The following is a 16,395-nucleotide window of genomic DNA, read 5'->3' on the forward strand; positions in this document are numbered from 1 at the left end:
GTGCTGCAATGCACTGCATTGGTTCGATAGTGGCAAAGGATGCTGGTGTCAGGCACAAGTGGAAAGACAGAGGTCAAAAAGGTGATGACCTTACCATTGCTGTCCAGAACGGGGTTGGCATCTCCAGTGGCGACGGGGCCAATCAGCCGGCCTGCCATAATCCGTTCCACTCGCTGCTGCAGATCGCTGAGGTCTTTAAGTTCAGGACGGCTTCCCCCGGTCCGTTGCTGCTGCCTCCTATTGTGGGCCAGCTTGCCCTGCAAGAGAAAGGACGGGCTCTGAGTACAGTGTGAAGCCCTGATCTTGCCTGCACTGCCTCCCATGGTGGAATAGCCCTGACAGTGTGAAGCCCTGATCTTGCCTGCACTGCTTCCCATGGTAGAATAGCCCTGACTGTGTAGCCCTGATCTTGCCTGCACTGCCTCCCATGGTCGAATAGCCCTGACAGTGTGTAAAGTGGTGAATGTGCATGTGATTTTCATGAGAGTCCCATAGGTGTTGGATGAGGGCTGGGCATTGGGGCTTTCAAGACCCTTTGGCCATAAAGTGAGGTGCACATGCAGGGATGAAGAGGATACTGGAAAGGGTACTCACCCTGACAACCCGAGTGAGGTCGTTGAACTTCTTCCTGCATTGCGTTGGGGTCCTAGGGACCATGCTGCTGGAGGTCACTCTGTGTGCCACCTCCCTCCAAGCTTTTCTATATTCGCTGGGCAGCGGCCTCCTGCCACTGTCAGGAAAGAGGATAGGTCGCCTGCGCTCCACTGCACCAACCAGAACCTTCAGGGCCCCCTCACTGAAGCGCTGCGCTCGCTCCCTGGCCTTCTCCATGGTCGTAGGCGTAACGATGTCGCAGCAGGTCTGCCCAGGCCTAGAATCAAGGCTCCAATGTGCAGGGCATGGCTGCAAGCCAAATCGACCCTCCCCCTTTAAGAGGTGACCGGCGCCAGCGTGTCTGCCTGCAGTCGCTAACTCGCCGTACCTGCGCTTCGCCTGCCCTCGGTGGTAGCGCCTCGGCTCGCCGGCTTAGCGCCTTAGGATAGTCGTGCACCGCCTGCTTTAGCGCAGCAGCAACCTCTTGAGGTGATGCAACTCAATTTCGGTGAAGGTGGCGCTAAGTTGCGCCGGGCGCTAAATTTAGTGCACGCTCGACTGTAGCACCCCAAACGTGGCGATACTGAATTTCTAGGCCATAATCTCTGGTTTATTACCCGAGCCACGTGTAAATTGGCATGCAGATTAGGGAGGTGAGCATGTGGCTGAAAGAATGGTGTGGGAAAGAAGGGTTCAGTTTTATGGGACCGGAAGGAACTGTACCGTTAGGGCAAGCTCCACCTGAACCGGGCTGAGACCAGGGTCCTTGCGGAAAGAATCAATAGGGCGGCTACAAGGACTTTAAACTAGTAAATGCGGGGGAGGGCTTAGGTGGAAAGGTAGTATAAATAACAATTCTAAGACAAACAAAAGAGAAAAGAGTACAGTAATCATCAGAAATTATGCTTTAGGCACCACAGGTAAAGGGAAAACTAAAAGATGTAAAGTAATTAAATCAGGAGAGAGAAATAAGGAATGTGTGAGAAAAACATTGGGACAGATTAGGGTGTGTGGCCCAAATAAGCATTCTTTATACAAACACACGGCGTATAAGGAACAAATTGAATGAATTGCAAGCGCAAATTCAACTTCATGAGGGTACGTCATGGTAGCTATTACTGAGACATGGCTGCAAGACTGTCGGGACTGGGAACTAAATATACCAGATTATAAGGTCTGCAGGAAGGATAGGGAAACTGGTAGAAGGGGCGGAGTAGTCATGGTGATTAAGGATGAAATTACATCCATGATAAGAGGATATAACGAAAGGTAAGCAGGCATTGAAGACTATGCGTATAATTAAGGAATAGAAAAGGATTTAAGATTGTAGTGGGAGTTATATATAGGGCCCCTGGTAGCAGCTGTGAAGTGGCAGAATACATAACTGCAGAGATTAGACATAAGAACATAAGAAATAGGAGCAGGAGTAGGCCATTCGGCCCTTCGAACCTCCGCCATTCAATGAGATCATGGCTGATCTTCTGCCTCAACTCCATTCACCGGCCCTATCACCATATCCCTTGATGCCCTTACTTGTCAGAGATCTATCGACTTCTGTTTTGAATATACCCAATGACAGCCTCCACAGCCCTCTGGGGTAGAGAATTCCAAAGATTCACCACCCTCTGTGTGAAGAAATTTCTTCTCATCTCAGTCCTGAATGGCCTACCCTTTATCCTGAGGCTGTGTCCCCTGGTTCTAGACTCCCCAGTCAAGGGAAACATTCTCCCAGCATCCACCCTATCAAGCCCTGTAATAATTTTGTATGCTTCAATGAGATCCCCTCTCATTCTTCTGAATTCAAGAGAATAACAGGCCTAGTTTACTCAATCTCTTCTCATACGACAGTCCCGTCATCCCAGGAATCAATCTCGTGAACCTTCGTTGCACTCCCTCTATGGCAAGTATATCCTTCCTTAAGTAAGGAGACCAAAATTGTACACAGTACTCCAGGTGTGGTCTCACCAAGGCTCTATATAATTGGAGTAAGACTTCTTTACTCCTGTACTCAAATCCTCTTGTAATGAAGGCCAGCATACCATTTGCCTTCCTAATGGCTTGCTGCACCTGCACATTCACTTTCAGTGACTCATGTACAAGGACACCCAGGTCCCTTTGAGCATCTGCATTCCCCAATCTTTCACCATTTAGGAAATACTCTGCCTTTCTGTTTTTTCTTCCAAAGTGAATAACCTCACATTTATCCACATTATATTCCATCTGCCATGTTCTCGCCCACTCACTGAGCCTGTCGAGATCCCCTTGAAGCCTTTTCACATCATCTTCACAACTGACACTGCCACCTAGCTTTGTATCATCAGCAAATTTGGAAATGTTACATTTAGTCCCCTCATCCAAATCATTGATATAGATTGTGAATAGCTGGGGCCCAAGCACCGATCCTTGCAGTACCCCACTAGTCACAGCCTGCCATCCTGAAAAAGACCCGTTTATCCCTACTCTTTGTTTTCTGTCTGTTAACCAATTCTCAATCCATGCTAGTATATTACCCCCCAATTCCATGTGCCCTAATTTTGTTCACCAGCCTCTTGTGTGGGACCTTATCGAAGGCCTTCTGAATATCCAAATACACCACATCTACCAGTTCCCCTTTGTCTACTCCACTGGTTACATCCTCAAAGAACTCCAGAAGGTTTGTCAGACACGATTTCCCTTTCAAAAATCCATGTTGACTTTGTCTAATCCCGTTGATATTTTCTAAGTGTCCTGTTATCACATCCTTTGTAATAGACTCTAGCATTTTCCCTACTACTGATGTTAGGCTAACTGTAGTTACTAGTTACTTTGCATCAGTAATTACAGTAGAGGAAGAGGATAGAGTGCCGGACATCCCAAGGAAACTAAAGAAAGAAAGACTTGCATTTATATAGCACCTTTCACGACCATCGGACGTCTCAAAGCACTCTACAGCCAATGAAGAAGTGGAGTCACTGTTGTAATGTGGGAAACGCGGCAGCCAATTTGCACACAGCAAGGTCCCACAAACAGCAATGTGATAATGACCACAACATCTGTTTTTGTTATGTTGGTTGAGGGATAAATATTGGCCAGGACACCAGGGATAACTCCCCTGCTCTTTTTCAAAATAGTGCCATGGGATCTTTTACGTCCACCTGAGAGAGCAGACAGGGCCTCGGTTTAACGTCTCATCTGAAAGACGGCACCTCCGACAGTACAGCACTCCCTCAGCACTGTACTGGAGTGTCAGCCTAGCTTCTGACTGAGAGGCAAGTGTGCTATCCACTGAGCCACAGCTGACACACAGCATATTGAATCAGGGACAGGGACTCACCAAAATTAACGTAAGCAAAATAACAGTAATGAAGAAAATAGAGTAACATATCTCCAGGACCAGATGGTTTCCATCCAGGGTTTTAAAGGAAGCAGGTGAGAACCTTGCAGATTCCCTAACTATAATCTTCCAAAGTTCTCTCGATTCAGGACCGTTCCTTTAGATTGGAAAATTGCACATGTCACTCCGCTATTTAAGAAAGGTGAGAGAGGGAAACCAGGGAATTATAGACTAGTTCGCCTAGCATCTGTTGTTGGGAAATTACTAGAGTCTCTAATTAAGGATAGAGTGATTGAACACCTTGAAACTTTTCAGTTGATCATGGATTTGTAAAGGGTAGGTCATGCCTGACGAACCTGATTACATTTTTTGAAGAGGCGACTAAAATAGTGGACAGGGGAATGTTATCTATATGGACTGCCAGAAGGCATTCGATAAAGTCCATCATAAGAGACTGTTAGCTAAAGTTGAAGCTCATGGAATTGAAGGCAAATTATTGACCTGGTTAAGAAATAGGCTGAGCGGCAGGAGACAGAGAGTAGGGATAATGGGCATGTACTCTAATTGGCAGGATGTGACTAGGGGCGTCCCACAGGCATCTGTGTTGGGGTCTCAACTATTCACCATATTTATTAACGACTTAGATGACGGGATAGAGAGCCACATATCCAAGTTTGCCGATGACACAAAGATAGGTGGCATTGTAAGCAGTGTAGATGGAAGCATAAAATTACAAAGATATTAATAGATTAAGTGAATGGGCAAAACTGTGGCAAATGGATTTCGATATAGGCAAGTGTGAGGTTATCCACTTTGGACCTAAAAAGGCTAGATCAGAGTGCTTTCTAAATGGCGAAACGCTAGAAACAGTGGAGGTCCGAAGAGTCTTAGGGGTCCATGTACATCGATCATTGAAATTCATGGACAGGTACAGAAAATAATCCAAAAGGCTAATGAGTGCTGGCCTTTACATCTAGAGGACCAGAAAGCAAGGGGGTAGAGGTTATGCTTCAGTTATACAAAGCCCTTGTTAGACCACGCCTGGAGTACTGTGTTCAGTTCTGGGCACCGCACCTTAGGAAGGTTATATTGGCCTTGGAGGGAGTGACCCGTAGATTTACCAGAATGATACCTGGACACAAACTAGGGCTGTATTCCCTGAAATTTAGAAGGTTAAGGGGTGATCTTATCGAAGTTATCAAGATACTAAGGGGAACTGATAGGGTAGATATGGAGAAACTATTTTCACTGGTTGGGGAGTCTAATTAATACTGGGGAACATAGCCTAAAAGTTAGAGCCAGGCCTTTCAGGAGTGAAGTTAAGAAACACTTCTAAACGCAAAGAGTGGTAGAAGTTTGGAACTCTCTTCTGCAAACAGCAGTTGATGCTAGGTTAATTGTTAATTTTAAATCTGATTGATAGATTTTTGTTAACTAAAGGTATTAAGGGATATGGGGCAAAGGCAGGTATATGGAGCTAGGTCACAAAGCAGCCATGATCTCATTGAATGGCAGAACAGGCATGAGGGGCTAAATGGCCTACTCCTGTTCCTATGTTCAAGGTAGTGTAGCATGCAAGCTGCAACATGTGGAGCATGTGAGCCATGTTGTGAATTTGCAATTCTTTGACCTGTCTATATTGCACACAGTCCCTCTGACTGCTTGCTGTGAAAAAATGCAGGGAGGTGAATGGCTGGCTGCAGAAATCAAGGAGTGGTGGAGATATTTCATGTTAGATAACAGTTACTTATATCTCGATGTTTGCTGTGGATTTTCTTACAGCTCAGCTGGGAAATCCTCCATTTTATGAAGAGTGGTGGTTCCTGGTGGTGATGGCACTCTGCAGCCTTATTCTCATTCTGCTCATGGTGTTTGGGCTGATCCTACACGGACAGAGCAAGAAGTACAAGAACAACACTGGTAAGATATTCAGTACCATATAGTATTGTAATCATTTTAATCTGTGCTATTGTTTTTAAATTGAAAAATTCAAAAGTGCAAACATCTCACATATAATCATTTGTTATTCAATTATCAGTGCACAATTAATGCACATCTTGACATTTGGATAGTCTCACTGTCTGTACACAATACCAAAGTCTAGTAGACATTGGTCACCCTCAGCCCCTCTATCCTCTCTAACTAACATCCATTTCTAACCTCCCCTTCCTCTTTAAAAGTCCTCAAAAGCATCATCATAACCCAACTCACCTGGTGTTTGAATCCTTTGGCCTAGAAATTCCGGGGCGCCAAGCTCGCCTGGGCGCCGGAATTACCTCTGCGAACGGAGCCGCTTGCGCCCGCCGGAAATTCAGTTTGAGCGCCCCAAGAGGGACGCGGGGTGCTGCTCGAGGCGCCCCGCGTCCCTCTTGGGGCGCTGAAACTGAATATCGCAGCGCAACATGCCGCAGCGCCACACGCTGCGACACGGCGTGCTGCGGTACTGCAGGCCTTCCTCCCCTTCTTAAGGGGGAGGGGCCTGCACCAGCGCAATGACCGATCGCGAGTACCGGCAAAAGAGCCCGGCACCGAGGAGAAGTGCCGGGCTCTCAGGACACAGCCGGCACTGCCCGGGGGGGGGGGGGGGGAAATCAGGAGGCCGGGGACGGCGACGCGAGGAGGTGCTGGCAGACGGCCACCGAAAAAAATGGCCGCCCCGCACCTCCACCTTAATTTGCGCCACTACCGCCACAGGTAGGCCCCGTGAACCGGTCGCAAATCGCGACCGGTGTTACAGCGGGGGGGGCGACCAAATATCGCGATCGGGGCGGTAGCGGGGCGCTGCGCACACCGATGACGTCATCGGTGGCGGCGCAGCGCTACAGGCTAATGCCGCCATTAGCGTCCCGCTAAATATCGCGAGAGGCGTGGCCAGTGGCGCTAAAGCCACTGAGTGCCCTCTTTAGGCGCTAACTGGTGGCGCAGCCCACCGAATTTCTAGGCCTTTGAGTTTAGTTTCCATCCTACCCACTGCATCAAGACCATGTGATACAAACAACAGCATTCGACTTCTCCATGGATGTCAACAGTTAGTCACTCTATCCTTCTCCACCGCCTCTCCTCTCTGGTCTTTGTGACATTGCTCTACCATTGTTCCACTCCTACCTGTGCTAATAGAATTAGTATATCTCCTCCTCTGTTTGCATAGTTACCCCTGGCATGCCCTACAGCTCTGTCCTTGGCACCCTGATATTCCTCAGTTACGCACTGCCCCTTAGTGGCATTATCTGGAAGCACCTTCCATATTTATGACAACAACACCCAACTTTACCCCTCTGGCACTGCTCTTGACTCCCTTTGTCACTGTGCTGTCCAGTTGTAGTGGAGCCTGAACTTTCAGGCTCCGGCAGAAAATATTCACTGAGGCTGAACCCAATGAGCATAACCAAAACATCCTGCTCAGCCCTGATCGGAGCTTGAAATCCTGCATCCAATCCAGCACCAAAATCGCCTGCTTCCACTTTTACAGCGGCATCTACCTATGTCCCTACCTTACCCACTGGATTTCTCCAGTGCTTCCTTACCTACATACCAGGCTGTACCTTATATAAGCTGCAATTAATCCAGGAACCTACTGTTGCTATCCTATCCCTACCAAGTCCTATATTTGCACTATTCCTCACTCTCCTCATTGGCTTCCAGTCCCCAAGAATATCATATTCAAAATACCTGTTCCCCATATTTGTCCAATCTTCTCCAACTCTACACCCAGCTTCCACACTCTGCTGTTCTGTCTCTGGTCTATCGTGTGTCCTCCTCTCCCCTGCTCCAGTATCTTTGACCCACTACACACCTGCAGTCTGACAGCACCTTGCTATCTCTCTTCCCTCCTTCAAAAGCCTCCAATTTGACTGTGCTTTCAGCCACCTCACTTAATTTCTCTCCCACTTCCTGCTTGCATCCCCTGACCCTCTGCAAGGCACTATAAGACTGCAAGTTGTTGTTGGATTGTAACTTTGCCTTCACTTATGGTGTCTGATGATGCACAGAATTAATTTACCATATCTCCCATTTTCTGATATTTGTACTCCATGTACATCAATCTATCTATATACAACATTGAGAGATTCTGCTACAGTTAGTTGAAAGTGTCAAAAGTATTTTAAAATAAAGAAAAGAAAGGCAGTCATTTTGTGGGGCTTTTTCTGAGCATGGACTGCAAGTTTACAAGAAACTGCCATTCTCAAGCAAACAGCAAATAAAACTCTGACTGACCTCAGGTTGTGATTACTTACAACAATTGGACTTTGTGGCTTTGAATGTGGCCAGCTTAAAAACAGCTCCTTTTAGTGACAGAATAATATATTGTGCAACCTGTATAATGGCCCTGTCATTATAAACGGTGTATCATCTGATTCACTATCAACATTGCCCACAAGTAGTTTAAAAAAAATCTTTAGATCAATGTGCCTTTCTATTTGCTTTTATTTTAAGGGATAAAAAGACTTTAAGCTTCAACTCCTTACCTTTACTTGAACCTTATGTTTTATTTCCAGTAGCATCTGTTGTTGCACAAAACCACACAAGTTTAAATCTGCACTACAACAGGAACCAAAGGCTAGATTTTCTGCCCATTAACTATCAATGGGCCATAAATCTAGCCCTCAAGTGTGTATGACAGCAGCAAGCACCTCCGTGCTTTATTTACTGTAGCTATTTTGTGATTTAGGTAAAAATAGTACAAATGTGGAAGAAACTCTCACCTTAGATAACGGAGGGTTTACTGCACTGGAACTGAACAGCAGACACCTGACTGTTAAGAGCAATTTCTGTAAGAAGAACGGCACCAGGTAAGGACTGACACCAGGGGGTAGATTTTCATTGACCCGTGAGGCGGGGTTTCAGGCGTGTTGGGGGGGGGGGGGGAAATCCCGAATTCGGGGGTCCCGACACCATCCCGCCCAAAACTGGCCTCCGCGTAAGTTTCACAGGAGGCGGATACCCGCCCCGCACTGGGACCCGCCGACCCAAGGCGGGAAGGGATTAGTGCCAATTAACTGCCTGTTAACAGGTAGTTAACAGGCAGTTTTTAGCCTAATCTCTATTTTGAGGGGTGTCGTGTGGGATTCCCGACGGCTCCAAACCACGCCAGGTTAGAGCAGGCGGGCCATCGGGTTGAAGGACTTGGAGGGGTCGCGATGTCGGTGTTCAGGTGAGTGATGGGTGCATAAGTGCAAAGGTAAGTGTGTTTGGTGTGTCTAAAGTGTGTAAAGAAGTTTAAATTACCTGCACTTACCTTAACAGCCTTTCTTCCTCCAGGTTTCGGGAATCCATCACTCAGCCGGCACTGAAAGCAAAATGGCTGCGAGCTGTCAAAAGTGACAGCCTTCAGCTTTCATTGCCGGTGACAGTTCTAACCGAGTCTGTGTAGAAGGACTCAGGTTAGAAGTCAGACTGTCAGTGTTTGACAGCTTCAAACAGCTGTGAAACACTGATTTTTCATCTGTCAAAAACTCTTGACAGATGAAATTGCAGTCTGTGACGTCACCTGTTGCCGGGTGGCCCTTAATTGGCCTGCTGAGCCCGCTGGGCGGGCTCAACAAGGTCAATCAAGGGAAAATCGCGCGGATTGGCCGGACGTCAATGTAGGCGGGACTAAAACCCGAAAGTTGAAGTCCCGCCTCCTTCCCGACAGCTTGAGGAAAATCTACCCCCAGATCACAGCTGGGCTCCGTGTGTGCTTAGTGCTGCATTTATACTGCAGTTTCCACAATGATTATACTCGTGCTGAGCTTCTCTTCCAATAAGTAACATTTCAGTATTTAGAAAATGCAGTTAAGACTCTCTGCAGTGTCTAAACATTTAACTTGGCTTCAGGTAGATTTAAAAACTGCCCAAGGCGTTGAAACAAAAGCAAAATACTGCGGATGCTGGAAATACTCATCAGGTCAGGCAGCAGTTTTGACGGTAGGTCTTCGACCTGAAACGTTAACTCTTTCTCTCTCCACAGATGCTGCCTGACCTGCTGAATGTTCCCAGCATTTTCTGTTTTTATTTTGAAGCACTTTTTAAACCTAGTTTGACAACGCACTGGAATTTTTCTCCATGCACGATCAGATCCAAAGCATATGAGATGAACTCCTCCAGGGGATGTTCCCCTGCTTCTCTCCAGAGTCTGGTCAAGACCTGACTCAGATTTATACTGCAACTTTAGCGTCGCTTCTCAAATTGCAGTACAAACACATCCTTCAGCCCTAAATTGTAGCCTTTCACAGGGAGTTTGACCTTCCTGGGTTTAAATAGTCTGCTAATTAGGTTTGTCACGTTACTCTCAGGCAGGTAGTATTTTTTTAATTTACTGCAAGCATCATTTATGTATCATTTATGTATCATTTATTATTTACAGTGGTACCAACCTTAAACAATCCTTGTCCATAGTGACCACTTAACATCAATCACAGCAAAAAAGTTGGTCTTTAGACCTGAAATTGTATTTTAAAGGAATCTGCTTATTATGATTACATAAAATAACCGTTGACTAGGAGGTGTTAATATTCCTAATTTTTTTCTCTCTCACTGTGTTGCCAGGTTCCCACCCAGGCCCAGCCCAGGAGGGTTACGCTATTCTGATGAGGATTTATGTAATAACTACAATGGAATTGTGCTGACAGAAAGCACCACTCTGACAGAGAAACCCACTGAAATATCAGAGTCAGAGGTAAGCGCCCATTCCTCTGTTTAATCTTATATCCCCTGGGACCTACATACCACTGCCCGGCCAGTGAAGGGGCAGTCACTCTGCTGGGCTGTTACTCTTGCCCTCGGATGCATGGTGCTATGTACTTCTGCTTTGTGTGCCAAACTGCTGCAACTTATAGGTTTTGTAGGGAGAAAGGGGGTAATTACTAGTCCAACTCTCCTACAGGTACCTCCGAGGCTGCTGAAATACCGATCAAGGAATTTACCCGACTCCACCTTGTCACTGGAGTTTAATAAAATAGAATCATACAGCACAGAAGGAGGCCATTTGGCCCATTGTGCTTATGCCGGTTCTTTAAAAGAGCTATCCAAGTAGTCCCACTTCCCTACTCTTCCCCCATAGCCCTATCCCATACTCTCTGTTCCCCTTGTCACCATCCCATACTCCATTTCCCACACCTTCTGTCCCCTATCCCATACCTTCTCTACACTATCCTATACCCTGTCCCATCACAAAATTATACAGTACAGAAGGAGGCCATTCGGCCCATCATGCCTGTGTCAGTTCTTTGAAAGAGCTTTAATTTAATTTACTTTTAATTTAATAATACTTGGGCACAAACGGCTTCGAGAATCAAAACAGCGACAGCATTTTGGGGAGGAACTGTTATCACTAAAAGTTTTAATAAATTCCCCAATTGCTCAGCCGGTTAAGACAGTCGGTAACTGAGCCATACAGAACGGGAAAGTCCCAGGTTCAATCCCCAGTTTGTGCTGAGTTAACTGAGCTCAGCCTTGGCAGCTGTCAGGATCCTGCAGTCAGCTCGTGCACTCCTGGGCTCGGGTGTGGAAAATCATCCAGGCCCTGCTGGAAGTGCATGGACATCAAATGAGGGCCGGATTGGGCCTAGCGGTCAAATTCCCTGCTGACGCGCACTCTATATAGGTTCACACATGAAGAATCACTGCTTTGAAGAGGTTGTGGAAGCGAACCATATCCTAGCAACAAGTAAGTGGTGTTAGAAGACAAGGGGGGTGGGGTGGCAGAAAAATTACTGGGGAAAATTGCTGCAAAAATAAATCAATATAATGGCTCCATGACACGGTGGGCTGGATTTTGCCGGCTATCAGAGTGTGGGTTTGGAGGCGGGTCCACTGTCAAAATAGCAAAGATTGACAGTAGGTAGGAAACCGTCAACCAGCTCTCCCCCCACCATCCCACCTCCGCAGGGAAAATCCAGCCCCGTATCTTGGTTTTCCAGTGCGCTGTGCCATGGAATGTTAAAGTGCAGCTTCATACCTAGTGACTTCGTAACTAGGGTGTAGCGTCAGGAAAACTTTGAGCAAAGGCCAGGTACTTCTTGATTAGGGCTAAGAGAAAATTGGAGGGCCGTGTGACAAAATGAAGCATTTTTGTCTAGTTTATTTGTAGTAGCGATCTCTTAACTCAGTCATAATACTGAAGCAGTTTAAAAATCATGTCCCCAGCCAATGGCCCACCACCACCTTCTCAAGGGCAACTAGGGATGGGCAATAAATGCTGGCCTTGTCGGCAACGTCCACATCCCAAGAATAATTTTTTTTAAAGTGTTGCAAGTGTTTTTTTTCACTTTGGTCTCTGCGCATATATATTGAAGCCAAGCCACATTCAAACAAAGACATAGTGTGATTTGCTCAGTTATGTGTATCACAACCCTTACTTTTGTTGGGGGAGTATTTATTGAGCGGGTATTTTTAAATCATTGGGATAGATTTTGGTCATCATTGCCAAGACACAGAGCATTGCCTGATGCAGCATAGATAACAGAAGGAAAGTCTGACAGGTTCTGTTGCGGGCAGCGATTCTCCCTGTCTGATTTTCCTCTCAGTGCTGTACCCAAGCGATACTTAATGCCAAACGCCGAAGACGAAAATCTACCCGATTGAGTCAGTTTGAAACTTGCGGTGAGATAGATCAGCCCAGTTAGCTCTCACAGTGTATAAAGGCTAACTATAAACTAATAGTTTAGCACTGAAATTGCAAGCATTTATTACTTTCCTTTCTAGAAACTAGTTCAGTAGAATATCTACTGTACAGATATATGTGTTAAATTACTGCTGCTTATTCAGTTGTTCATCTGTTTAAGAAATTTACGCACTAGTTAAAGTTAAAACCTGATCTGGTGTTTGGTGCTCGGCTGCTTTTCGAAGATGTGAGAGAGATCCTGTGACGTTACAGGGTAGATTCCGTTACCAGAGAAAATGTTAAGGAAAGGTTTTCTCTTTGTTATCCTGGGCACATTACCAAAATGTACCAAGTTATCACAGCCACTGAAGATACTTGAGGCAGTGACTAGCTATAAAAACATCTATGAGAGTAATCTAAAATATAGAAGCCAAAATATTTAGGAGAAGGGCAAAAAAGACCCCAAAACATAATCGTCCATCCTTGTATTTTTGTTCTGCTGTAACTCCAAGAGGTTGGGTGAGTAATGACATTGGCAGCGGCCATTACATCAGATCACCAGCCCACTCATCATCACAGGGTATTTGATGTACTTGAGGGGTAAAAATAAAGTTACTTACAAAACTAGGGACAAAACAAAAACTATAAAATGTTACTCCTTTTACAGGCCACTGACAGTGATTATGAAGGTGAATTGCCAAAAAGCACACACTCATTTGTGAACCACTATATGAGCGATCCCACCTACTACAACTCGTGGAAGAGACAGCCAAAGGGGCTTCCGAGAGCTTCAGCCTACACTTACGAGGAATGCACAGATGGCGAGCAGGAGCCGTACTATCCAACTGTGATCACGACACAGAGCACAGGGGGTGCCTACACGCCCACAGGGCAGCCTGCCTCAGGATCAAGGACTCCTGTGACCGGGTTTTCTTCCTTTGTGTAATAATCCGTTGTGAACAACGTAAGACAATTCCTGAAATATTCCTTCACTCGATGGACCAACGTGCCAGATGAAGTGACTCACAATCACAGTGTGGAAGAAAGCAGTCTAATGGAAATTGTCATCTCCAAAGCTGCCTAAAAAGTGCCTTTTACATGTTGGTAACTTGATTATACCAATACAGCAGTGGTGTTTATAAAATCTGCATTCCATTCGTTTGAATGAGAAATATAGTAGATTCTATGGACATTTTTTCTCGTCCTTAATTCCAACGTTTAAAAAAAATGGTGGTGCCCCCTGCCCCATATCCCTTATCTTGGAAGCATTAAAATTTATCACAAAACAAATTATTTTTTAAACTTGGTGTGGAACCAGCCCAGACAATTGGAATTAAGGCTTCTTCTGTCTGACAGTCAGTTCCTGCCAAAAGAAAACACAGCATAAAGCTGGCCTTACAGTCACACACACAGAATCACACAGAAACCCCACAGTGCAGATAGAGGCCATTTCGGCCCATCGAGCCTGCACCGACACATATCCCACCCGATCCCCGTAACCCCTACTAGTCCACAGAAAGACAGAGATTAAACAGAGTTACTTCGTGCTCCGGTAAACTACAGGGGCTGCTGATGTCACCACTGCACAAAAGGGCATGTTTCAGGCAGCTTTTATCATCGCCTTGTAATTTCATCGTAACTTCAGTACTGGGTACCTTAACTGTGAAATAAGTCAAACCTACAGTACCACCAACAACAAAATAACTGAAAGAAATGGAAACATTTAAATTTTCTAACTCTTAGAAAAAGTTTCTGAATATGCTCCTAATTCTTTAGAAAATGTAAGCAGTAGCGAGGGGAGAGGGTTAACTTGCTGGTCGAGAATATATGAAAAGTATCACAAAACAGAAAGAATACAAGAAACGAAAAGGATCGATGGCCATCCCACTTATAACTCTGGGCAGTTTGAGAGGTCACAAACTATTAAAGTGGGTTTCCTTTAGTATGAGTGAACACGATTAAGTCTCAGAATTGCACTTAGTTCAGCTCGGTTTTTATTCTCAGGATGCTAGTAGTGCAATGAATTTTATGGGCTGTCCGTCTCTCCGTCCGTCCATCTGTCTGCCTGTCAGCACTAACCACTTTTCACCTTGAAATTTTTAATTTATTACAGGATTTTTTTTTTACCAACCTTCATAAATGAGCTTTCTCGAGAACTGTCTGTGAGCCCTACCTGTAAGCACCAGTGTGTCACTTCAATAACTTCAGAACTAAAAAGCTCCTCTTTTTACACGGCCCACTTATAGTATAGTCTATACTATATAGAGGTACAGTATCTGACTCCCAATCACTTGCCCTCGATCTGTCTCCCTGTCTTCAGCTGGTATTGGATCTCTCGGTATGGCAGGTCTATTGGCATGTTCCAACACTTGCCAAGCAGGTTGCAGATGAAGCTTGACTGTGATGGTAGAGAGTGGTACTGAGCGGGAGAACAATGGCTAGAGCTATCCCATACCCTGAAAGCATTCGTCCACTTGAGGCAGTTCTGGAGCAGTTATGAAAAAGGCAGTGGCCCAGACTACTCCTGCTTAAGGAGCATAGAGCAGTAGCAGGAACAGCTATAAAGAGCGGGGGGGGGGGAAACAAAAATATGAAAAATGGATCGTCGCCTGTGATTTCCTCTTGGAGTCAGCTGACCCTCAAAGCTTTAGTCCTCGAACACAAGTTTATCATATTTTCAACAAATCGAACAAAGACCGAGCTCCTTTCAAATTTGGATGTGCTAGCATTTCGTAATATAAGTTGTATTTTATTACACAGAGTGCACTCTTGCCAAATGTGTTGTATTCTTTTAATTTCTTTTATTTCTTAAATTATAATTTTAAAAGAATTTAAACTGTATATGCCTCGACAAACACTAAACTCTCACCTCAGCAACTAAATAATGTGCTAATCTGACTTCCACCAGCCCTCGGATTTAATTTCTTGTCGCCAGACTCTGGCTTTCTATCCAAAGTGAATATGCTGAGGCGAGACTGTCCCATGTTCCTGACCACAAACTTACAACACTAACAATATCCATCATCATACACGCTAAAAAAGTGAAGCACCTATAGAATGTATTATTAACTAAGTAAGCCGTGACCATGAATTGTGTAGTTATTTTTTTAGAAAAACATTTAAGGGGAAAAAATTATTTGTGGAAACGTGATTATTTTTTCTGACTGTGAGAAAGGGCACTTTTAATGAAGGTAATACTTAATGACATTTGAAATGAGTGTTAGTTCTGTTCCACAATCATGTCATTAAACTCACACTCAACACATTTGAACTTGAATCTGGAGTTAACCACTAGAATGTGTTTGCGATATTTTATATTATTTAAATGTATCTAGCTAATTTTACTGTATTTTGAGCTTTATTAGGAGCACTTTTCAGTCGATCAGTCTGCCTTTATAACCAATGAAGTACAATGTCCAACCCAGTGCATTATAATACTAGAAGCAAGATAAACAGTGTCACTAAAGTGCATTTACAGCACAGTTTGCACTAAAACCTTCAGTATATCTATAATTACTCATACAGAATATAAATAGCAAAACGTATTTATTGTAACATATAAAGCATTTTGCTTTCTTATATATTTATCACTATTTTTATATTTTACCATGTTCAATGATTTTGTATACACTTTATGATATACATTTTCTACTTACAATAGTGTTTCTTTACTATTCAAATTAATTTGGACAATTTAAATAAAAACACAAAATAATTATATCTTTAAAATCTTATTTCCCAAACTCCATATATTTCCCAGTGGGTTTGTAAGTATTGCTCGCTCTTTTAGATGAAGGATAGGGTGGGCACAATTTCCTTCGGGTGATAACACTCTATAAAGATTTTGTTCACCAGTAGGAAGAAACTCACTGTAAAGGGTTTGTGACCTTTCAGCTTATTACGG

At 44.6% G+C, this 16,395-nt stretch overlaps 1 protein-coding gene across 2 annotated transcripts in view; it reads left to right on the forward strand.

Moving 5' to 3' along the window:
- sdk1a (sidekick cell adhesion molecule 1a) overlaps nt 1-15,756 on the forward strand; it is an 897,759-nt gene extending 882,003 nt beyond the window's left edge. For both annotated transcript variants that reach the window (XM_086000285.1, XM_086000286.1), the window contains 4 exons: nt 5,690-5,827; nt 8,577-8,697; nt 10,436-10,565; nt 13,159-15,756. In XM_086000285.1, coding sequence (XP_085856411.1) covers nt 5,690-5,827; nt 8,577-8,697; nt 10,436-10,565; nt 13,159-13,437 — 668 coding nt within the window. In that variant the 3' untranslated portion in view covers nt 13,438-15,756. The remainder of the gene's footprint in view (nt 1-5,689; nt 5,828-8,576; nt 8,698-10,435; nt 10,566-13,158) is intronic.
- Nucleotides 15,757-16,395: the final 639 nt, after the last annotated feature.

This window comes from Somniosus microcephalus, chromosome 11, assembly GCF_052327205.1.
Source record: "Somniosus microcephalus isolate GS21.2 chromosome 11, FLI_Smic_1.0, whole genome shotgun sequence".
NCBI classification, from domain to species: domain Eukaryota; kingdom Metazoa; phylum Chordata; class Chondrichthyes; order Squaliformes; family Somniosidae; genus Somniosus; species Somniosus microcephalus.